Source organism: Argentina anserina, chromosome 5 (assembly GCF_933775445.1).
Source record: "Argentina anserina chromosome 5, drPotAnse1.1, whole genome shotgun sequence".
NCBI lineage: Eukaryota > Viridiplantae > Streptophyta > Magnoliopsida > Rosales > Rosaceae > Argentina > Argentina anserina.
In genome coordinates this window covers 13502790-13528111 of record NC_065876.1, presented here as the reverse complement: position 1 = coordinate 13528111, position 25322 = coordinate 13502790, and the positions used below count along the sequence as shown (strand labels likewise).

The window sequence follows — 25322 nt, the reverse complement described above, 5'->3', positions numbered from 1 at the left end:
AACTACAGGTAAGTTCATTGACCAAAATAGTTGGTTAACCTTTCTATTCGGAGGACTTTATATACCAGATAAGAAACTCTAGTCTAACCTAATTATGTAAGCTGGGGCATGCCAGTAAGATTATAATTCACGGGTACAGTTCCCCAAAAACTTGCGGCAGCGAAGTGCCACCGGAGCACAGATCCGATTTCATCAGGTGTTCGAATCCCATTGGCTCAGAGATGTCAGGTGCAGCATTATTGAATAAACGCAATGCAGACAATCCCATACTTGTTTAAAACGCCGTTGACGGAAAGCAAAGACGTGCGGGCGCCAATTGTCACGAAACTCCCGCGCCTTCACCGCCAGAAAATTCAATAAACAACACAAAGACATAGCCATCAATCATGATCGAGTCTCCATCGGTCCATCAATTCCACCGCTCAAGTCGCATAATATAATAGAGACCAAAAAGGAAACAAGCATAAAAGTATAACCAAGTCTCTAATTCGCTTTGGTTCCATGCCTAGCTTCTTTTCTCATTCGTATATCGGATCCGCAATTTGGGTCAGGCTAGCTCTGCATTTGATTCGGATCTGAAGACGAGGAAGTAGTACTGCCTCAAAAGATGGATCCGGTCACACGTATACCCTAGTCACAGATCATAGCAGTAAGAAACGAAGAGAGTTTGATTGATTCAACCAGCAAAAACACGTTGCTTTCTTCATTTCTGATCCAATCCCATGATGAACGACTAGTGCAGAATATCCATGATCGACTGGAACAGCAACCCTGAATTGGAAGTCTTATTTTCATTTGGCAATTGTCTGGTAAAGTTAGTTGGTGTTTGATATTATAGCTTGGTTGGAATATTATTATTTTTGGTGATGAGCAACAAGCAGCCAGTGAAGCTAGACGACGACCAAATCGCCGACCTCCGCGAGATATTCCGGTCGTTTGACCGGAATAACGACGGCAGCTTGACCCAGCTGGAGCTGGGATCGTTGTTACGTTCACTTGGGCTCAAGCCGGGACCAGAGCAGCTGGATTCCTTGATCCAGAAGGCAGACACTAACAGCAATGGCCTAGTGGAATTCTCGGAATTTGTGGCGCTGGTGTCGCCGGAGCTGCTCTCGGCTAAGTCACCCTACACAGAGGACCAGCTGAGACAGCTGTTCAGGATGTTCGATAGGGATGGTAACGGCTTTATCACTGCGGCGGAGTTGGCTCATTCCATGGCCAAATTAGGGCATGCCCTCACGGCTGAGGAGCTAACGGGGATGATCAGGGAGGCGGATACCGACGGTGATGGGAGAATCAATTTTCAGGAGTTCGCTCACGCTATCACTTCTGCTGCTTTTGATAATTCTTGGGCTTGACTTGATGATCAAGGCTTGTTTGGGAGTTGTACTTGTTTATTTTCGGCTTCAGGTATGAATGATTGAATTCTCTTTGTGCTTGATTATATTTCATGCATGTGATTGTTCAAGTTTCTCAGATTTTCTGGGTACGGTGTGTAAGTACGTAATTCTTAAACAATGAGGGTGTGATCATGAACTCATAATTAATTTGAGAGCAGAATATGTTCTTTTCTAATGAAGGCCTCGCTAAGAAGTAAGAACTCATACAAAGCAATATATATGAATCTCTTACCTACCCACAAGATACCAATGGAGAGTATTAGAGTAGTTTAGGTTAACGGTGAGTCGAAGTGATCGACACTGAGCAATTTGCAATCTTCTTTAGTGATTCTTAGCTGATGAGTCGAGTCTATTTTAATCTTACAGACAAAGTTTTTCTTGGACTAGGACAGAATAATCGAACAATTTGTGGTTAACTATTTTACAGGCCATGCCTATAAACTATGTTGCTACTCTTTTCTTAATCATGAACTATTAACTATCCTCCGTTATACTGAATGCATCCAATCAGTCATTAATTTTCAAGGCAGAACGACTTTCCCTGTACCTTGCTGTCTATGTTAAGCTTTAACCAAGAGAGTTTGTTTATCATAGATGAATATATATATATATATATATATATATAGGAGGATGTGCGGACGTCCGTACCTTACGTAAGGTACGAATTCGCCGATTCCGGCGATGGCAGGTCGCAACGGCGCGGCGGACCAGCACAGCCGCACTCCCCACTTCCTGGCGATCCCGTATGTACCGGCCGGAGCTTCATCGGTGACCCACGGCGGCCGGAATCGCGAAAGCGCCGGAATCTGCCCAGGAACTTGATTTTTGCAGATTTCGGCCGCCATGAGTCACCGATAGAGCTTCGGCCGGCACATACGGGATCACCAGGAGGTGGGGAGTGCACCTGTGCTGGTCCGCCGCGCCGTTGCGGCCTGCCGTCGCCGGAATCAGAACGTCCGCACCTGAAACGGCCCTTATATATATGTTATATATACGGGGCTTTTCAGGTAAGAAGGTCCTTATCTTAGCTTAAGGTACAGATTTTCATTTTTGAACAACTTTTCGATCGATTTTTCACATCTCCACCGTGTAATATCTAGGTTATAACGTATAGATCATCTCCACAAAATTTCAGCCGATTCCATCACCGTTAAGGTACTCATAACTTCGATTTTCTACTCAAAATATGAACGGTTCAGGTTCGGCAAATTCAATACGTCCATTGGTTTTGATTAGTTCGATACCTTAACGATCATGAAATCGGCTGAAATTGTTTGGAGATGATCTATACGTTATGACCTAGATATTTGACGGTGGAGATGTGAAAACTCGATCGAAAAAATGATAAAAAATGAAAATCCGTACCTTAGCTTAAGCCAATTCACTCCTTCAATTTGTGGCAGGTTAGAAAAATTTCCAAGAACATATATATACGAGTCACCAGAAGATTATTCCCCTATTATAGCAATTGGACTCCACTGCTATTTGATTATGAAGGGTTATCTCTATATTTCAGAACCTCGTTGTATATGATAAATTGATGTGGCATTTGTATCCTTCTCACAATCTTAAAGAGAACATCCAGAACTCTGTAGTCAGTGAGAAAGTTTGTTCATATTTCTGTCATCTTGAACAGATTAAGATATGCTTTAAATTCATAGTTAGGCTGTGAAGTGTTCGGTCTGTTGGTTTTTTTGTGAAGTTGAGATTGTAACGCATCCTAGTTCATTAAGTTGAGATTGTAATGTATCCACGTTCATTTCCTTGGCTCAAGTTCAGAAAATGATTTTCAAATGGAGATGAGTATTTGTTGCATCTCATTTTCGCAAATCAATTAGACTCCATGGTGACTTTCTTTTGTATTGACAAATAATAAGCATGCTCCAAACTATCTCACCTTCGAAGTGGAGGAGAGACTTCGCTCTTGTGCTTTTTATTAAATCACCATAAAACGTATCGAAAGACCCTTCTGGATAACGCATTCCAAATATTGCTAGCTCGTTGAGCTCTAAAAATAAGCTTGAAATTTACATGAAAATCTAGTCCAAAAGGGACCAACCAACCCTTAGCTATAAGTTTGCCAAAAAAAAAACTTAGCTATAAGAAAATGAAGGGTGTTGTTAAATATACTCTGCAAATCTCTTAATAGACCCAACAAGCTTTTCACACCCATACAATTATTAACTACACCCACTAACTTTCCGATAATACCTTTATTTTAAATCACAAAGAAATTCTACAACAACTAAAACATCGTTGTTGTTATAAAATGAAGTAAAAGAGATTGAGAAAAGAGATAATTGATACATATAATGATAAAATGAAGTGTGTATTATTGAGTAGAGAATCATCTCTTATATAAAAATGAGGTTATGGTACAAATTACAATAATATCCATAGACGACTAATTATAAGCATGCCCCTTTAATCATATATTTACAACACTCTCCCTTTGGTATTCTTCATCATTAGTCTTCTTAGATGCGTGTGATTTGGTGTTGCCTCGTCAAAAACCTTGCTAGTAAATAAAAACCTAGTGGGATAAAAACAATCCTGGTTGAAGGAGAAAAAGAGTGCAACATACATGTAGAAGTGGCTATCAAAACCCCTAATTATTGTAGAGTAGTTTTATCTGGACCACAAGCTATGCGTCCATGGGAGATAAATGCATAATAGTTGCTACACCAAAACCTTTCCCAGTAAACCCAATGGGAAAAACCCGTGATCGAAGGGAAAAGATGAGCAAATGCATATTTTAATATGTCAATTAAATCATCTTCAAGATGAAGTAAGAGTAGGGTGATCATATTAAAGGTGTGTCTCATCAAACCTTAACAGGTAACAAAACTCATTGGGATAAAATAACCCTGAACGAAGGACAAAAAAGTGCACAATGATTGATTGAGTATATATGTTTTAGGATACTCCCCCTAATATCGACTCCCCCTTAAAACTACAACATAGGTAAAATTAATACCTTAAACATGCTCCATGAAAAGTTAGCATGATTAAAAATTATTGACATCATTATGAGGATCAAAACGAGATCCATTTCTTAATGTACCTCTTTAATTTTCATCATACATTTAAGGTAGCGGAAAATTGTCTTTTATGGCATTTACATAGGCAGCGTGTTGGCATAGGTTTGCCTAGAGTCTAAGGCATTGATTATGATGAAATAATACGTTTTATTGCACTTAATTAGATATGATACTTCTAGCACCAATATCTTATCATTATCATCTACAGGACAATAAGAGTCTCTACATCTTTATCCTCATTAGAGCATCTTAACATCTTATGGATGTAATTTGATTGATGAATCAAAAGTTTATCCTACACTTTGCTCGAACTCCAGGTCGATATAATCATTTGATATCCTAAGACATTTCAATAAAATTCTGATCTTATGTGCTTTGTGATTTCCTTGATATCTTCGGGAGTATCAGTTTAATCCATGTTATCATCAAACAAACATAATTAGCAAACCCGAAATATTTTTTCTAATAAAAGTGCATAGACGTAGCTTCTTATTCAAATATTCTACCCCCAGCATGTTTTGTAGTCAAGAACTATTTGCATCATGTATCATAAGTTCTTCATGAACTTTCATTTGTATCTATGTATTATAGTCCCCATAGAGATAAGATATGACTACTTTCATATGCTGCATATTCAGTTTTTTTGGAAAACTACCAACTGATAAAGTAGTAGAATGTTATGACGTCCATTACGGGAAATACGTTTCCTTGTGACCAATCACAGGGCTTTGAGAAAATTCTTGTGCCACTATTCAAGATTTGTATACCAGTATCTTGTTTTTCTCATTACGCTTCCTTACAAGTACCCATTTAAGTTCTACATGTATAATATGGGGAGGTGTAGGGACAACAGGCCAAAAACACATTCTCTTAGTTAAGGATTCTAACTAGACCTCGATTGTTTGTTTCCTATTGACCAGTCGTCTCTTTGTTGACATTTATCAAAAGAGTAAGGTTCGACATCATCACTTTGTTATAGTTTCAGTGGCCACCACAGATATCACTCATCGTTGATAATCTCATTCCAATACCAATCTCACTTAATTTATCAAGAATTCTCAATTCTCGTGATGGGTTTGAATGTTGGAGCATCCCCTAACATCGTCTCTTCTAGGACGGACCCATAATCCTGATTTAACTCGTGAGATGAGTTGGTTTGAGATTGTGATGTTAAAGAGATTCATTTTGTGTCAAGTTTACCCTCTTCTGGGGATAAGAATCATTCAAACCTAATGGTCTACCTTGCTTCTAGGTAAGGACATAAGACTGGTTAGCCGCCATGGCCGTACTTCATTTAGCTGGGATGACATGTCCTACTGGGACGTCATGTCCTACTGGGACGTTTATCTTTGCAGACACATTTGCAGCAGGTATATGATCTCGTCACTTTAGCTAGATCAAATGAAGCGCGCGTCAGACATTTTATGCTAAACTCTATATCTAGAATTCTTTGCACTTCCATATTACATGTGTAATTTTGGAGATCAAGATGAGACATTGTGGGGATGTTTCACATCACTCACACCGTTCATCAGGAACGGTGACGTTCTTATCTCCCCTAACGACGGGAAGACTGTCTCATTATAATGACAATCCGCAAATATAGCGGTAAATAGATTGCATGTCAAGGGATTTAAAGAACACATAATGGATGAAATTCATAATCGACATGTATGTCCATCCTTTGTTGAGGACCCAATGGTGTACATTGTGGCGGCACAATTGGCACTTGACCTGCAAACCCAGATCCACGTAAGTACAAAACATCAGGTTCATACCCAGTGACCAGTTGTAACACGGAGTAAGATAGGGTAGCAATGGGCCTCAACCGGACCAACATGGTTGTATTATGCAGTATTGCATCCCACGCAAAAACTAGAAACTTAGTGCGCATAACCAAGATTCAAGCTAAGAGACTATCTTGGCTGTGAACATAGGGAACTATATATTCAACATCAATCCGAAGGGATATGAAATACTCATCGTATGATTCCGACGTAAACTCTCCAGTACTATCAAACCTTATTGACTTTATGGGATAATCTGATTGGTGAACCTTGAATGTCATGATCAGTGTGAGAGTTTAGCAGCAACAAATATTTTTGTAGACAATAGTGTAACATGTGATCACTATGTCGATGTGTCAACCAAAATTATTTAACTGGCCTGCGTTTTGGTTGGATATGTCCACTAATTTTTCTCTCTCGCATTCTGTGCGGTACTAGGTAGTGTTTATATTAGTCTTTGCATATGATGGTCTAGTATTTATAATGAGCAAGCTCGACATAATTTGAAATTAATGGTAAAACCCTTATTCAGAAGGAGATGCTTGTGTGATAGGTTGAGAATATGACATATCACATTTATACATGGGAGTCCCAAACGAGGATGTCATAGAGAGAATTTGCTTGAATGAATTAGCTTCTAGCTAACAGATTTATATTAGTCCAAGTATGCTTCTGGTCATACACTTGGAGTATGCAAAGATAATTCACTCATTTTCTTTAGTAGTTTCAACATGATACACGTTAGTTCGAATATCCTTAATACTTAATAAAGTTCTTCTGAAACGTAAAGATATTAAGCCTCATTACTGGGAAGTTCACTACCATTAGACAACATAAAGGGGGTCTTTTCATGACTCTCAAGTTTGATTGACTGGATATGATTGTCATAGAGGTATGAGTAGGAATATTCCTCATATAATTTGTCTACTCATCCATTTAATTCAATGGATTACATGCATAATATTGTTTATTGAATTAAATATATTCGAACATAACTAAAAACTCATAAATCACAATATATAATTAGAAGATTTAATCCCTAATAATTGTGGTGTAAATATCAATCATACTCTTATTAAAATAATCTTTTAGTGAAATTGATATTTCGAGTTTCGCGACTAGAATAATACTCTTCAACTTACATATTTGCACATCAGGTGCGAACAATAATCAATACCTTAATATCGATAATATATATGAATTATAATTAAGATTCTATGGGCAGCAAGCCTGTCCAATATCACTACTTAGTCTTGCTTCTGGCAATTAAATTACTGAATTCATATAGTTTATTCTGGAAACTTATAATCTGTAAATTTTATATTTAAGAATAAATAATCGAGGTAAGTGCTTTTAAGGAATAATCCATAAGTAACTAATAACAAATTTAAGTTCTATAACATGGTATGATAAACAAATTAAACATGTACAATCTACTAGTGATCATATGAAGGAAACTTCAAGTTTCTTAAATGACTTTATCATAAATGCAAGTTTGATTTCTATATGTACGACCTACGTACATGTACGTTTTTGAACTGCTAGTTCAAACTATTGTAATCAAATTAATAATATTTTTATTTGATTCTACTGGATCGAAGGGTAAGTCGGCTTAAAAACGAGACATTGTTAAGGAGTGAGTTCAGACTCAGACTTTCATGCGTGAGTTAAGGAGTTTTCAGTTCATCTTCTACCTAGAATACATACCGGACTACTGGTTTTAGGAGGGTATGTCCAACATAAGGAGAGTGGGCCTGCTGGGATCGGAATGGTACGTACATCAAGAAACAAAAAGTTATTAGTTAACTCTTTTGGTAACTCCAACTGAATACGACAAGGTAGAAGATGAGGAGGTCGAGTGAGGCTCGCTTAAGTACACAACCTCACCGGCCTAGGCATCGTATCTTAGTGGTTGAGCATAGTTTGAGATGATTCATAAGTATTGTCATGGCGTCTAGTGGCGAGCTTCTATGCTAGCCTTACAGCTTGAGCCTGAGCTTCTGGCTCAATTTAATTATTTCAACTTTGAACATTTTTAGAGCTTTTAACTCATCATTATTTAATATCACAAATATAACATAACCTTTATTTATGTTATGTAACCATAACGAATGTGAATTAAGGCAAATATAATAATCGTTGAAACCGAAATAAAATAAATTATAACGAAACAATTTAATTCTCATTGACATAATGTGTAGGCATTAATATTGGTATTTACTTAACCAATAAATGAATAAATTGACAATTACGTGAATAATTAATTTCTTTTGCATTGTTGATTGCTTCTGGCATAATGTTTGTTACATATCCATAAATTCAAAATTAATTATATAAATGAAAAAATATATATTAGTTGTGCAACCTTTATGTAAATAAGGGAATGACTTGAAATCCCATTAATGCTTATGTCATTTACATATTTGAATTTAATTGCCTAAATGCTTCTGGCATAAGTGTCACGACCCCAAAATTTCGAGCTTGAAATTCAAATTTCGAAGTTATGAAAAACACTAAAACAATCTCAATGAATTAAAATCATTAAAATGTCACAGCGGATCATCGCTGAGTTCAAAATACAACTCAGTCAAACCGATTATTACAAACCAAATTATAATTTGACATTATAACAAATTGAAATGTATAATCCTCACAAAACCTCACAAGAAAATCACCTAAAATCATCACCACAAGCTGGAAATAAATAACTTCAAGTCATCTGAGCGGTCCGTCAATTCCCGATAATCCACACCTGCGGAGTTATCCACTACACCATCGAATTGGTGCACCGGGATTGTAAACACAAACCCAGTAAGTTTTACAGCTTGTATGAGTAAAATAAAAATATAACTCGCATATCAATATATACGAAAATCACAAAACATCAAATTATAAATGCACTCATGAGTCAATGGACAGCCCATCTGGTTGTCCAAAAATATGAAAATGAAAGTGCTCACGAGAATTGGGCAACCCCTCTGTTTACCCAAATGCATTTAATACGGGTACTAATGAACGCTGGTACATCTTTGTTACCCCTCACGTAGTACACCGCCGACATTGGGCAACATCTTGCTACCCAACATCCAAAAATATGAGTACTCATGAGCCGATAACCCATCTGTTACCTCACATGCAGTACTCCGGTAGACAGACTAGAGCTTTAACTGTATTGTAACTTTCGCCCGGCCAAAGGCTAGGTTCCGACATGCCAACACGTCCGAAGACCGTCTGAAGACAAAACACGTCCAAAGACCGTCCGAAGACAAAATATGTCCGAAGACCGTCCGAAGACAAAACACGTCCGAAGACAAAACACGTCCGAAGACCGTCCGAAGATAAAACACGTCCGAAGACATAAACACGTCCGAAGACTGTCCGAAGACAAAACACGTCCGAAGACATAAACACGTCGGAAGACAAAGAACTCATCCGAAGACATAAAACTCGTCCGAAGACAAAATATTTTAACAAATCTCAATGTTAAAACCACGTACAATAATCATCTCATTATATTGTCCAAATCAAAACACATTGCTCGATTTATAAATCTCGTCATCAAAATGACATATTCACAACGAAATCATAACAGTATATAATGTAGCAAACTATATATATATGTACCTATTTACCATTTATACAAATATATATATTCCACTATATCATATACATGTCATATTTCATTCTTAAAAATTCTGCATAATCTTGAATCTCCGCAAAGGGTAGATTAATAAATATGTAAGATTTTACTCACCTTAGAATTTCGAGCATAATTCCACGATTCCGAAAATATATCTTTTTCTTGATTTAGCGATCACCTTGAAAAGATAAGAAAATAATTTAGAATCGTTACGTAAACCTTAAATGTCGAAACAGTAATAATCTGTTATTGTTCAGCAATTTCTGGTTTTACGAATTTACTGTTCACGGAGTACTATTCACGTATTACTATACAAATACACATCCATTACGTAGTCATGTACGAGTACATACTGTTTACGTATTTCTGTATGTATGAATACTATTTAAATGTAAATACTGTCTCAGTAAATAATAATTACTGAATTACACTTCTGAATTTACTTTTTACATCTACTGAATGTAATTTACATTTATATTTACCGTACGTAAAATATATTTACATTTACAGTACGTAAATCACCTTTTTACAATCAACGTCGTAACAATAAATTTTAAAAAATTTATGTTTTCAAAATCACTGTTCACGTGCCGCTGCATGTGGCGGTGCGTGGGGTACACCCGCCACCTCCGGCAGACTGCGCGTGGCGCTCACGCGCCACTCACTGTGGCAGCGCGTGGGGCCCATGCGCTTAGCCTAAGGCCGGCGCGTAGCACGCCACCGCCGCCCCATTTCTCCTCATCTCCTTCTTCTCTACCCCTGCACGGCCCAAGGCCACCTCACACACTCACACGCGCCGCCTAAGATGGCGGTGTTCAACACTTCCACTCCCTCTTCCAATCTCCACAATTTCAACCAATTTCAACCAAAAATGAACAACAATCCATCACAATAATCAATCTATGCGAACCCTCACCTCAATCGGACCCTTGGACCGTCGGATTGTCGTCGGAGAGCTCGAGATGCCAGCAGCTTTGCAGTTGAGCAGCGGCGGTGCATATCGCGATTTCGATCGCCAATCTTGTCACAGGAGGCACCAGGGGCGAGGAGAGGTGGTGGTGGTGTGGTCTTTATGCCTTGGTCTCACCGGCGACGTACTAGGACGGCAGAAGAAATCGCAGGGCTTCAGGATGTCGCGTGGGAGCTCACGGCGGCGAGGCGAGGAGTGTCGTGCGCGAGGGTCGCTGCGGTGAGGCTTGCGAGGGTCGAGGAAGTGGCAGTGCGAGCCACAGAGGGCTGGACGACGAGATCGCCGGTGGAGGGTTTTTCAGAGGGAGGGAGACTCGGGGAGGGTGAGAGAGAAGGAGGGAGGTGCGGGGGTGAGTGAAGAAGTGGGTTTCCGAAAATGGAAATCCTACTTCAGAAAAGTTTCCTTTTATACCCACATCCAAAATCGGAAACTAACTTCTATCATTAATAACTTTCACGTACGACGTCCGATTAGAACGCGTGACGTGTCCACAAACTCGTATCGACAAGCTCTACAACTTTCGTGAAGGAAGTTTTCACAAATGAGCGACAGAATAAAAGTTGATACTCACGACTCGAAAACGTAACGTTTTTCTAAATAAACGTTCCGATAACGTTTGCGTTTTCGATTTCCGACGTCACAAAGCGGAACAAACATGATTTATAATTTTCACATATTTATAACTTTAGAAATAATCTAATAATTCGTCCCGAACAAATCGGGTTATTACAATAAGAGTTATGTAATAATCGCATAATTAAAACCCATAATGATTATGACATAACAATTCAGTGATAATCACCAAATTAATTTTCATAATTCACGCATCATAATGTATGAGTTACAAATAAGTTAAATATTGCTGGCATTACATGTTCTTAAATGACTTTAAATTGTAACATAACACATATATTAAGTTAGGAGCTGAGTGAATTACATAATTAGTGCTAACAATATAGCAGTTACATTTTCAAACGAAATTGTATTCAAATTTCATTTAGAACAATATTAATTACGGACACATTAAATATTGCATATTTGTAACGTCTAATATAAATGATCAAATTAATGGTACCAACTTAACAATTATGAGCATTACTTCTGGAATGCTTGCATGAAATTCATTCGCAAACCATGAATGACAAAATACTTTTTACATTGCCAAAATACCGGGCATGATGGTAAGTTTAAAGTTGATCCATGCGATTTTTTGGTCTGCACTATTTAAGCAAATGTCAAATGCTACTTATGGTGGCTACTAGCCACTCGATAATTGAGGATATATTTCCAATTATAATCTCAAAATAAGCATGAACAAATTTATCAAACATAAAAATGTATCAACCAAAATATATTAATATAATATAAATTTGGTGGTTCATGATGTTGCATCACAAAATAATTAGCATGTATATACAATATTCAAAATGATGAATAAATATAATTTCGAAAAGTATGGAGTTCATGCTTCATGGTGATCGCTTATATGATGATTTGAGAAAACATGAATTAAAGTAAGCATTCCGAAAACTTTACTTATTAATGCAAAGATGGATGATTCTTCATCTTATGTGTGCAGAACTAAGAAGATTGTTTGGACAAAACTTCTCAGCTAATCTAATAGCTTGTTAGAAAGTTTGATCTATGATCATTTCCTTTAGGTTGATCAACGATATCATCGTTTCTCGTGCAGTAAGAAATTATTCTCCGCGTTAGAACTATTCATGCTGATAACGTGTTATAAAATGAAGTAAAAGAGATTGAGAAAAGAGAGAATTGACACATAGAATGATAGAATGCAGTGTGTATTATTGAGTAGAGAACCCTCTCTTATATAGAGATGAGGTTATGGTACAAATTACAATAATATCTTGAGACGACTAATTACAAGAATACCCACTAATAATATATTTACAAACGTTGTCAATCAAAATAAGACTAATAGAGAAATCTAATCTAGTTGCATCTTTGTGAAGAAAGTATAACATCGAAGCTTCTCTTATTTGATGAGAAAGAATTAAGAATTCTCAATTGCTTCCTTTTCATTCTACTTGAACAAAAGAATTCAAATAATAAATATGGATTGGACGCCAGAAGCAAAGGAGCAAATTGATTCAAGAGAGATATAAATCGATCAACCAATACATTCAACACCAGTCCAACAATATGAGTCAGAGCAGTCAATCAAATGGATGAATACGCATTTTCTACAGTTCAAATTGATCAAATCTCCCATTAGCAATTTTGAATTCAGAGTAAAACACGATATTGCCCATTAGGACTCATCATGGGCAGACCGGGCCAAGCCCTATCCTAAATTTTAGGGTTCAGAGTAGAGTCGGGCGGGCTTTGACTAAGTCAACAAAAAAATAGGGCCGGACTAGGGCTTTAATTTTCAAACTCTTACCCGCCCTAAAAATCAATTCCTTTAGGGCTAAGAGGGTGCGTCGGGCCGGTTCTGCAAATATGGTTAAATATGGCCGAAACTGGCCGAAAATGGCCTTTTAAAAAAATACAAATATCATATTTGTTCCGGGAGAATTACTATTCTACCCTTGTGTGTGTCTTAGCCTAATAGGTTTCCTGTTAGGAGATAGATTAGCATCTCCGTAGTAGATTAGGACTCCGAATCCTACGGGATTGTGGTGTTGTAAATGCCTATATATAGGCCCCCATATCATTCAATAATATACAAGTATTTCATCCTCAAACACGTTATCAGCACGAAGCCCTAAAACCCTGAATCTTTTAGAGCCTTTCGAAATTTTTTCCCCTGCATCCCCGCAGTCCCGCAGCCCCGCAGCCCCGCAAAGCTTCCTCCGCATTCGCCGCTCGCCGCATTCGCCGCTCGCCGCATTCGCCGCTCGCCGCTCACCTCAAAGCATTCAAAATTGCTCCTCCCGCATATTCACGCAAGAGACGTGAAAGTCACAAGCAAGGACTTCGCTCAAGAGAAGCTACTCCCGTATACTACAAACCTCCCAAGGTAAATTTTTATAAACGTTCCCGCTTTTGAACGTATAGATATATTATATCGGGCGCTATTAGCCTTCTTCTTGTCTTAATTCCGGCCTTTCTTATAACGCCGATGAGACTATAGAGGGATGGGTTTCCCCTCTTGGTCGATGTTTTCTGTGTGACGGTCCTGGGGGAGTCACGATTGTTTTGAAAGGGAAGTTAATCGATTTTCGTGTGGTCGCCTGAGTGCACCGCTGTTTTGGGTGCGATCATGACTATCGCCGCTTGCATCGATTTTTCTTGTGACCATATACGTCACCCCTTCTAATTCCTATTATACTTGAATCTAATCGATTCCGTATTCGTGTTTGTAGATGTCATCGCCATCTCGACCGGAATTCGGCCTTCTTGATCTAGAAGGAAAGGAATACCATCGCTGGGTTTCTGACATGGAACTCGCGTTTGAGAGCCGAGGGATTGAAGGCATGTTTACCGACCCTCCTGCTGATTTCGCCATCTAAGACTCAGACTCTCATCTTTATGAGACGTCACATCCATGCAACTCTCAAGAGGCAATACTTGAACGTAAAAGATCCTAAAGAATTATGGGACAAACTACGCTTGCGGTACAACAACGTTCATGATAAGCTTCTTCCTGAATTGACCATTAGATGGGATAACATCCGTCTATTGGACTATAAAAGAGTGGATGAGTTCAATCAGGATATGCTATGCTTGCAATCCGATCTTGGCACCGTTGGTGTCATTAAGACCGACCTAGATCTTCTCAATAAGACATTGGACACGTTTCCAATCAACTATGAGGTTCAAGCTCATACGTACCGCACTCATGTAGAGGAAGGGAAGATCCGGTCTTTTGCCGACTTAATGGCACTCTTAGCTAAGAAGGAGAGACATTCTGAAATTCTCCTCAACAACAACAATAGACCTGTTGGCACTAAAAGAATTTCTACGCCACAGGCTAACTATGGGAAAGCTCCTAAGCAAAAGAATCAATCAAGAAACGCTCCATATCAGCACCAAAATAACAACTCTCGTGGTGGGAGGCAACAAGGCCGATCTCGGCCTCGGTCCAATACATGGACCCGTGATGGTGGCGGCGCCGCACCCTCAGGGGGAGGCCGTCCCCGTCCCACACTCCAAGGAGGCCGTGCACCTCCTAATGCCTCCACTTCCGGTAATGGCAAGTCTCCATGCTTCAAATGTGGCTCCTTTAAGCACTTTAATCGCGATTGTCGCGCTAGCAAAGAGATGATCAAGGCTTACTCCGCCTACAAGAAGTTTCTACAACCCGAATCGAATCATGTGGATGAGGACCATGAGATCGAGACTCACCATATCTCCATAAAACCCGAGCCCCTTGCTTCTAAAGCTAGGCCTCCGGTTGCTACCATGGATACTCCCGACTTTGATTAGTCGTTTTAGCTTCTTTAGCTTTATGATTCAAGTATCGTTATGGCCGACCGCCATTGTTATTTTCATTGACTTTGTAATAGTCTTTTGATTTTGGAATTAGAAGTTTATGTGTGATGTATTAAAGTTTGGCATTCAATAAAATTTCTCATTTCTTGCTTACAAGACGATCTCTTTGAGAATTTTATTTATCCGACACTTAGCATGATGATCAACGTGTGCAACTCACGTGGTTTTTAAATTGGACGCTTTTTGGGTCACATGGGACCCCAATAGCACTACATTGTGAATTTGGAACTTAAAATTCGGAAAACGAACCTCGGAACGTCGAAAAACGACGTCGTTTTGCCTTGGCCGGCCCCGGTTACTATTCCGGCGTTTCCGGCACATTTTGCCGGCGTATTCGCCGTCTTCCGGCCATTTCCCGGCGTTTCCGGCACCGCCACTCGGCTCCTGCCGGCGTCCCCTGTCGGACCTGAAGTCCCGGCCTCCATACCGGCCAGTTTCGACAACCGCCGGCCGGTTTTCCCGGCAATAGGTGCCGCCAGTTTTCCACCGAGTTTTTCGACGATTTTTTCGTCGTTTTCTCGTGTTTCTTCCGGCATATTGCAGCAGCCCCGGCTTCCACGTTTTCCTCGCCCAAAATTCACCCGGTTTTGAGTTCTTTTGACATGGTTTTCCGGTTTGTTTTTCCGGTTTTCTCCAAGTCCGTTATATGCACTCACCGGTACTCTTTGTGTGTGTTTCCACACCATTATTGGATGGTTTCTACCACCCTCGTTTACTGTTTGGTATTTCACTGCTTCAATACCATGATTTCCAACTCTTTAGTTGAAGAATGTAGTACTATTGCCATGTGATACATTCGATGGAATCGCGCTTTGTTCCGATTCCCTTTCTTACAATATCCTACGGCGTATTGTATAGAATTGTTCCCGTGTCGCTGACTCTCTTAATTGTCATTTTGTAGATGTCACGCGGTGAAATCGAATGTCTAGCTGATTGTGGAACCACCCACACTGTCCTACGGCACAGGCAGTTGTTAACGGATCTAGTGTTTTCGACTTCTTTGATGACTACAATGATTGGCTCGAAATCCATCATTGAAGGAAGAGGCACTGCTTCTTTCATGTTGCCTAATGGTACGACTCTTAACGTCGTAGACGCTCTTTATGCGCCGAAGTCTCCCCGCACCTTGCTAAGTTTTAAGGACATACGTGCCAATGGTTTTCACCTCGATACTTATGTTGAGAATGGAGAGGAATATCTTTGCGTTACCTCTGAGAAAGCAGGCCATCGCCGCATCTTAGAGAAGATGAAGAGTCTTGGGAATGGTTTGTATCTTACTTCCATTCGGATCTTTGAATCATATGCGGTTGAACGCAACTTTTGTGATTCAGACTCTTATATGCTTTGGCATGCCCGTCTCGGGCACCCTGGACGTGATATGATGATTAGAATTCTTAAGAATTCACATGGTCATCCATTTTTCAAGTCCCGGAAGTGATTGGAGGATCACCTCACCCGTGCTCCGCACGGTGAGGCCGTGCCGACCCATGCACCGCATGGTGAGGCCGAGCATGCCTCACTCGGCAGCTCCACGGCTTTCATGCCGTCGGTGGCGGCATCCCCTCCTTCACAGGAGCTTGTGATGCCTCCCGTGCTTTCACATGCCTCCATGGCAATTTCTGATGCCCATCGCTCGTTTTGCAAAGCTTGTTCTCTTGCTAAATTTCAAGGAAGTCCTTCTTTTGCTAAGGCTTCAACCGAGAACATTCCATTCTTACAACGTATCCAAGGTGACATTTGTGGACCTATTCAACCAGAATGCGGACCTTTTCGATATTTTATGGTATTGGTTGATGCATCGACGCGTTGGTCACACGTCGCATTACTATCCACAAGGAATGCTGCATTTGCTAAGTTATTAGCTGAGATCATCAAACTTCGGGCTCACCACCCCGATTATACTATCAAATCCATTCGTTTGGATAATGCTGGAGAATTCACCTCCAAAACTTTTGATGATTACTGCATGTCTATTGGGATCGAAGTTGAACATCCCGTTCCTCATGTTCATTCACAGAACGGTCTAGCAGAGGCTACCATCAAGCGTATTCAGCTTGTTGCTCGGGCAATGGTTATGGGTACTAACCTGCCGGTCTCTGCGTGGGGATATGCAGTGTTGCATGCAGCGACACTTATTCGTTTCCGACCTGCGGCTAATCAAGCGTTTAGTGCGTACCAGATGGTAACTGGTTACGAACCCAATATTTCACACTTACGCATCTTTGGTTGCGCCGTTTATGTGCCTATTTCGCCTCCGCTGCGTACTAAGATGTGTCCTCAGAGATGATTAGGTATCTATGTTGGCTATAATTCCCCAACGATTGTCCGCTACTTAGAACCAACCACCGGAGATCTCTTTACTGCAAGATTTGCAGATTGTCACTTTGATGAGACATGCTTCCCGTCGTTAGGGGGAGATGGGAATGTTATCATTCCAAATGAACGTCAGGAATTGACGTGGTGTGTCCCCACTATGTCTCATTATGATCCCCGCACTGCTCAAAGTGAGTTAGAAGTGCAACGCATTATCGACCTACAGAAAGTCGCGGATTCGATGCCCGACGGCTTTGTAGATATTGCTAAAGTGACGAGATCAAACATACCCGCTGCGAACGTACCGGCACGGTTGGATGTCCCGAAATACGGGCGTGGAAGACAAGCTCCTGGACCTAGCAACGTTGGCACCGCCCCTGACAATGGGACGGAGGCCGACGGCGGCACCACCGTACGCCGTGGTGTTGCCGGCGCCCCTTGTGGCGACGATGCTGAGATGGCCCAGCATGGAGCAGCTTCGGCCTCGGCTCCTCAAAGAAAAAGGGGAAGACCGATAAACTCTAGGGATTCAAAACCTAGAAAGAAGCGAATGACTAAGGCACAGCGCGTCATCAACGATGAATCACCATCGTATGAAGTTGTCTCTGATTACAGCTATGTCCATGAATCAACTCAAGTGTTTCCGTGGGACGCTATGGAACCTTGTTTGATGCCAGAGAACAACGAAATCTCAGTGAACTACACAAGTGAGCAGTCGGTCCGAAACCGAGCCACCACATGCATTGATGACGTTTTCGCTTATTCCGTCGCACTTGAGATCATATCTGAAGACGACGTTGAACCTCGCTCTGTAGCTGAATGCGAACGCAGAGCAGATTGGCCGAAGTGGAAGGAAGCAATCCAGGCAGAACTTGACTCATTAGCGAAGCGAGAAGTCTTCGGAAAGGTTGAATTGACTCCAAGAGATGTCAAACCTGTTGAACATAAATGGGTCTTCGTTCGTAAGCGTAATGAGATGAACGAGATCGTGCGTTATAAGGCAAGACTCGTGGCGCAAGGATTCTCACAACGACCTGGTATTGACTATGAAGAGACTTATTCTCCTGTTATGGACATCATTACCTTCCGCTACCTTATTAGTCTGGTAGTGTCCGAAAGACTAAACATGCAGCTTATGGATGTGGTCACAGCTTATCTCTATGGGGATCTTGACGCAGAGATATACATGAAAGCTCCTGAGGGACTACCTTTACCTCCATCAAGTGCCTCCAGACCACGGAGTGCTCATGCAGTCAGATTACGTCGTTCGTTGTACGGGTTAAAGCAATCCGGAAGAATGTGGTACAATCGGTTGCATCAATACTTGGTGAGAAGAGGTTACAAGAATGATGAACTATGCCCATGCGTGTTCATACGAAAGACAAATTCCGGATTCGTCATCGTTGCGGTCTACGTTGATGACATGAACATAATCGGTACTCTTGATGAGATTGAAGAGACCGTGTCTTATCTAAAGTCGGAATTTGAGATGAAAGACCTAGGGAGGACGAAATTCGGTCTCGGCCTTGAGCTTGTGCATAGGGCCGACGGCATCTTAGTGCATCAGTCAAATTACACGCAGAAGATGCTTCGACGTTTCAATATGGATCTATGCAGTCCATTGTCTACCCCCATGGTCGTCCGAAGTCTAGATATCAAGAAGGATCCCTTCCGTCCTAAAGAGGATGATGAAGACGTTCTTGGTCTTGAAGTTCCATACCTTAGTGCGATTGGGGCACTATTGTATCTTGCTCAATGCACTAGACCGGACATATCTTTCGCAGTGAACTTATTGGCTAGATTTAGCTCCGCACCTACGCTACGTCATTGGAATGGAATCAAGCATTTGTTTCGATACTTGAAAGGTTCCCTTGACATGGGATTGTTCTACCCCTATTGCAGAGAGAACACCGCCACGGTATCTCCCCACACCACCGCCGTCGCTGACCCCGGCCTTGCCGCCGTACGCCGCAGTGACGCCGCCGGCCGCCATGGCGTGGAGACCGTGCGCGGTGCCGAGAGCAGCCATCGGTCCCGTGCAGCTCTTTCCCCCGATGCAAAGACTCCAAACAACTTGTTAGTTGGTTATGCCGACGCAGGGTACCTCTCTGACCCTCACAAGGCTCGTTCTCAAACCGGTTATGTGTTTACCATTGGGAATACGGCGATATCTTGGAGATCCACAAAGCAATCTCTTGTTGCTACTTCTTCGAATCACGCGGAGATCATCGCTCTCCATGAAGCAGTGAAAGAATGTGTTTGGCTACGATCACTTGTTCGCCATATTCGTGATTCTTGTGGATTAGTCTCTACAACTGATCAACCTACGTGCATTTATGAAGACAATGCTGCTTGCATAGAGCAGACAAAGTTAGGTTTCATCAAGGGAGACAACACCAAGCATATTTCGCCTAAGTTCTTCTACAACGTTCAACAACAGAAGTTCTTGAATGTTCAGATCAATCAAGTGAGTTCAGAATCCAATGTTGCGGATTTGTTCACCAAGTCTTTGCCTAAATCTACTTTTGTGAAACATGTGAAGAGCATTGGCATGCGTCGTTTATCGGAACACTAGAGTTTGGTAGACTTCAGGGGGAGTCTACATCACATGTTAAGATCCTTAAGTAGTTGGTGCGTTGTGCTCTTTTTCCCTTCGATCAAGCTTTTGTTTTACCCAAGAGGTTTTTGTTTTGCTTGACAAGGTTTTTACCGAGGCAACGATGTGTGCACCATGCAACCTAGGCATGCGACACAAGGGGGAGTGTTCCGGGAGAATTACTATTCTACCCTTGTGTGTGTCTTAGCCTAATAGGTTTCCTGTTAGGAGATAGATTAGCATCTCCGTAGTAGATTAGGACTCCGAATCCTACGGGATTGTGGTGTTGTAAATGCCTATATATAGGCCCCCATATCATTCAATAATATACAAGTATTTCATCCTCAAACAATATTTAATTTGTTTTATCAAAATTTACTTATGTGGTTGCAAGTATAACACAAGCTTTTTTTTTCAAGTATAGGATCATATTATAAATACATATATGCCTTAGATTTAAGTTAAACATCTACAACTTTAACTTTAAATCTAAGTGATTATATATGAATATCTTATATCAAATTACACAAAAATCATTGTTATTTTTCACAACAAATAGAAATATAAGGCATAAAATTTACAAAATCAATTGTAATAAAATGTGAGGTGCATTGTATATAAAATATAAAAAAACATATTTAAAAATAGAAAAAAAAGTAAATTATAATTATGGCCTAAACTGGTCAAATAGGGCGGACTTGACCCTAAAGGCTGAATAGGGTCGGGCCGTAGGGCTGAGCTAGGTTTGATTTGCTCAATCCTTATCTTATCCTATTCAGAAAAAAATTAGAGCCGACCCGCCCTAATGAAGGAAAAGGCCGGGCTCAGGCTCATGGGTCAAATGATGACCCCTATTGCCCATGAATCAACTGAAACTTGTGGTAATTTGTCAGTGGAGGACAAAGAATACAGTTCCTAAACTAAAAAAATTATACAATCTTTATCAGTGAGTGCAGGAGAGAGATGACCGATAAAATCCAATTCTCCAGTAGAAACTATAAAAGAGAGCGTTGATCTTCAAAGAGGCCGGTATGAGTTCTTCAATGAGGCTGCTGAAACAAGAAGATTTCCGCATCATTTTCAGCTTTTCAGAAAGCTGGGTATAAGAAGGGAGGCTGGGTGTATTTCACTAACTTATACACGAGAAGGGTATTATCAGAAATTCAGAATGTTAGTGGGTGTAGTTAGTAATTGTATGGGTGTAGAAAATTTGACGAGTCTATTAAAGAGATTTGCTGGGTAGATTTAACAGCACCTGATAACGAATTGCCATTAGAGTATACCAAGTGATATTGGCAGGTTCAACAGCCAGAAACAACCATCAGAAAGCTTCATAATGGAGCTAGCAAGCTACTAGCCCAAGTGATGTTGGAGTCTCTAACTCCAAAATTTTCTCCAGTTTGAGGTAACATGTTGCAGTTTATTGAAGTTATGTCTTGTTTAACTGCAAGAAGCTAGTAATTAAGTTTCTCTAGGAGCAAAACAAAATCTAAAGAAGAGTGTAAAGATTGTTGAAGGAGCAGCCTCAGCAGTTCATGTTCCAACTTCCAACTATACCATCCCAACCAGTATTGTTCCTCATTGTTACAAATCTTAAGAATTCTAGCAAATATTCCAAATTTTAGGGCATTACTCTAGCAATCCACTCTGCTCTCTTTTCAGTTCAACTCGATTACATTGGTATTTGAATTTATTGTGATTTAGATCATAACTTTTGTTTTTTGGTCACAAAGTCAAATTACCGATTCCGATTCGCATATTAAACTAGGAAACATGCAAGACCCCTATGAATCAATTCAAAGAACAATTTTAAAGACGTTTTGCGTGCCAGTGTTACATTACAACAGTGAGAATTTCTTCCTTTTTTTTCTTGAAAGGACACCAGTGAGATTTAGCAGGGATGAATTTGTTAGTGTTAATTGATGGTTTGTTTCGGAAAATAATCCCATTTTTATAAGGCCTAGTACATGTTCTGCTTTCGCTTGTTACCTCATTTCCCAGAAGAATGGTCTCAATGCCGAGTACTTTGAAGTACTTTGAATGAAGGCAATCGCATGCTTCAGGCTTCAGTCTTCAGCTGTTAAGAATACGGTAGTTTGGTCAGCTAAACTCGAAGAAGGTGGTTTCTATGGGTTTCTGGGAGAATATGGACATGGATATGCTCTGCCAGAATGAATCATTCAAACTGGTTTAATCCGGAAGAGGCGATCCAGATCTTCAACAACTTTCAGCATGATACATGCATCACTCAGTCCACTATCTGGACCGGAGCACTGCCGGCAAGTGCGGCAATTCAATAGATGTCAACAGTCCATGGGCAAAATGAGAAATCAAAGTTGCAAAGTATGTGCAAAATCATTTCCACAGTCCATGGGCAATTGCTTCACAAGACATTGCAGCTATATTTCTAATTCTTCCAAACAGTGTTTACTATCCGTCACTCAGTAAGTAAAAACAATGGTTCAGTACTGTGTATAATGTTAGCATGTGTTTACCATGAAACATATAACACTGAAAGTTAGAGATCATTGTCTTGCTGTGTTTACCGAGTAAAGACTGAAGAACAATGGTGCTTAACGTACACTTCTTTTGCCAGTTAAGAAGTTACAATGATACAACTAGTAAAGTAGTAATATAACTTCTTCCATTTAATCAGTGACAATTAGTTATGATTCGGAAATCTTGGCCAAAATATGCAAACGTAGCAATATTGCATTCCCTTTTAAACAGCAGGAACAAAATATCAGAACTATGTATCAACGGTGGTTTAGTTTTTACTACTAGTTCGTGATATCCTTCTATGGAAAGGTAAACACTCTGCACACCTGTGTCTGAGTTACATGAATCTATTGCAAACAATTATCTCATTCAATTGACTCACTTGATTTTCAAATCGAAACAAGTTTGATATGCAGATAAACAAATGCTTTTCGAACCAACTTGTCTGGGTGCAATGTTACTCTGACTTAATGGTTTACAATGTTCACAAACAATACTAACTTACATATCATTGTCGGAAAAAACTAGCCTCCAAGAGATGAGGCCAAAGCTTGGACCATTTCATTACTAAGCACACCATATATGTTTAATATCATGAATCTATCCTTCCAATTAAAACTCACAAAGAAGAGGCTAAAAAAGTGAAATGCAGATTATCTCAACAAGTAAAATTGCCTATTTCGGAACTAAATCCCAACACAAAGTAGAGTTCCAATTCATCTTCAGAAAATCAGAACTACAAATATATGATCAAGCTTTCTTCTTTTTGGATTTGAGCATCACATACCCAATGAATATGGAGAGAAAGCACAGAAGAACCATGGCAGCAAATACAGGGATTAAGATGGCATATTCTTGGGGTAGGAAATACCGGTGGATGAAGTGATCACTGTTCACAAAAGGCTGCAAACGAACATGGTCGGTGCCAATAGGTTGATAAAGTCAAAGCCCTTTGAAGAACAAGAAGAGAGAAAAATAAGCTAACTCACCAGGATGATGACCCAAAAGGTATAATAAGTAAATATAGATAAACTGATATACGACAACAGAAATCCAACAGCCTTGTCCGCCCATTCCATTGTGATCTTTACGGCTTCTGCTACCTGCAATTACACCATAACGAATATCAACGTCTTTGCAAGTGAAAACACCAATAACAACTGCCAATAACAAGAAAACCAACTCCAAATTGTACCTAAACTAACACAGTGCTTCATACATTCACCACAAGCAATAGCATTTTCAAATTAACTATGTAGTCCACGCACTCCTTAAGTACATCAAGTTTGGTGTAAAATTAATTATGTCAAGAAACTGGTTTTTGACAAGACTGTTCTACGAAACTATAATGCAACACAAAAGAAAAGAGAGCAGATATTACACAAAACCACCCAACTGAGAGCCGCCCACCGCCACTATCAATACCAAAGCACCATGTCCAATAATCAAACATCTAGTTTAAATATGCAGAAGCACTTGCACCAAACATCGTGAGAACATCACTGGCGGCTTCCTTCACATTAAAGCTGGATAACCCCAAATTCTCATTCTAACTCTCTTGAAAATGATACCATACACAATTTAGTGTTTCTATATTTTCAGCATTAGCAGTAGCAATTCAATTTAAAAGTAATGCAAAACCCTATAGTTCCAATTCGAAGCAACTCAATCATCCTAAAATCACTTGCATGTAATGAATCTGAATCTGGGTCAATTCTGAGCAAAACCCAGTTGTCTTCTTTATCATTGGATTCGTCGAAAACCCCTAATTACCTGTTTGATTCTGGTATTGATCACATTGAGCTAAGACTGCATTTGAGAATTGAAATTTCAATCAGTCGAAGCGAATCGAATTACTTACCAAAGACAATAGTTACCTTCCTTGATCGCAACGGAGGACGAAGATGTGAAGCGTTTGGTGTACAGGAGCAATTGCAACAAAAACAGAACGCAGAGTAAGTTGAATTCTTCTGATTTATAACCCAGATTGCTTTTTTTTTTCCTTCTTCTTTTCCGTTTGGTCTTGGCCTCTTTAGCTATGAAAATGATAAACAAACACAAACTTGTTGCAGGCCATTTTTGACATGTACTATACGCCCTTTTTCGCTGTAATGCCACCGCAACCGATCCTCCCCACCTCTGTTTCTGTAAACTAGCCTTTACACACCTGCGACGCACACGGGGAGAATTTTTTTTTCAGGTTTTGGGAGGAAAAATAAAATGTGGAAAGTTATGGGTAGTTATCCTATTATTTTCAGTTTTTTTTTTAAATTTATATCTTTATATATTATTTTCTTAATTACTATTATAATTTTTATATAATAATAGCTAATTTTAATTAATTTATAATCTAATCTAGAGTTATTAATGTATTTTCACATCATTTTAGTTGAGAAATCTTGTCTTCCCTAGTCTCTTCATTGATAAGGTCGGTTACTACAAGCTCCTCCGAACCATGCTTGGGTAAAGATAATGGTTTGAAACAATATGGTAAAGATACGCAAACTAGTCCTTCAAATTTGTCATTCGCAGTTGAGGTATATACGCAAAGCAACTTGTCAATACCCGCACATTACTTTCTAACCCGTCAACACACAAAGGCCGGGGCATATCAT

At 39.9% G+C, this 25322-nt stretch overlaps 2 protein-coding genes across 4 annotated transcripts; one reads left to right on the top strand and one right to left on the bottom strand.

Moving 5' to 3' along the window:
- Positions 1-227: 227 nt before the first annotated feature.
- Positions 228-2992, top strand: LOC126796192 (probable calcium-binding protein CML18). The gene is made up of 2 exons (XM_050522957.1): positions 228-1410; positions 2804-2992. The coding sequence occupies exon 1, from the start codon at positions 867-869 to the stop codon at positions 1356-1358; it is 492 nt and encodes a 163-aa protein (XP_050378914.1). The 5' UTR covers positions 228-866; the 3' UTR covers positions 1359-1410; positions 2804-2992.
- Positions 2993-23006: 20014 nt separating this feature from the next.
- LOC126796195 (dolichol-phosphate mannose synthase subunit 2) lies at positions 23007-24917 on the bottom strand. 3 transcript variants are annotated; one of them, XM_050522961.1, is made up of 3 exons: positions 24585-24917; positions 23697-23810; positions 23007-23610 (listed from the first exon to the last, which is right to left on the bottom strand). In XM_050522961.1, the coding sequence occupies exons 2-3, from the start codon at positions 23784-23786 to the stop codon at positions 23458-23460; spliced, it is 243 nt and encodes an 80-aa protein (XP_050378918.1). In that variant the 5' UTR covers positions 23787-23810; positions 24585-24917; the 3' UTR covers positions 23007-23457. The 3 variants fall into 3 exon arrangements, with proteins under 3 accessions (XP_050378918.1, XP_050378917.1, XP_050378916.1); XM_050522960.1 differs by having other exon boundaries at positions 24569-24916; XM_050522959.1 differs by lacking the exon at positions 24585-24917 and adding an exon at positions 24089-24214.
- Positions 24918-25322: the final 405 nt, after the last annotated feature.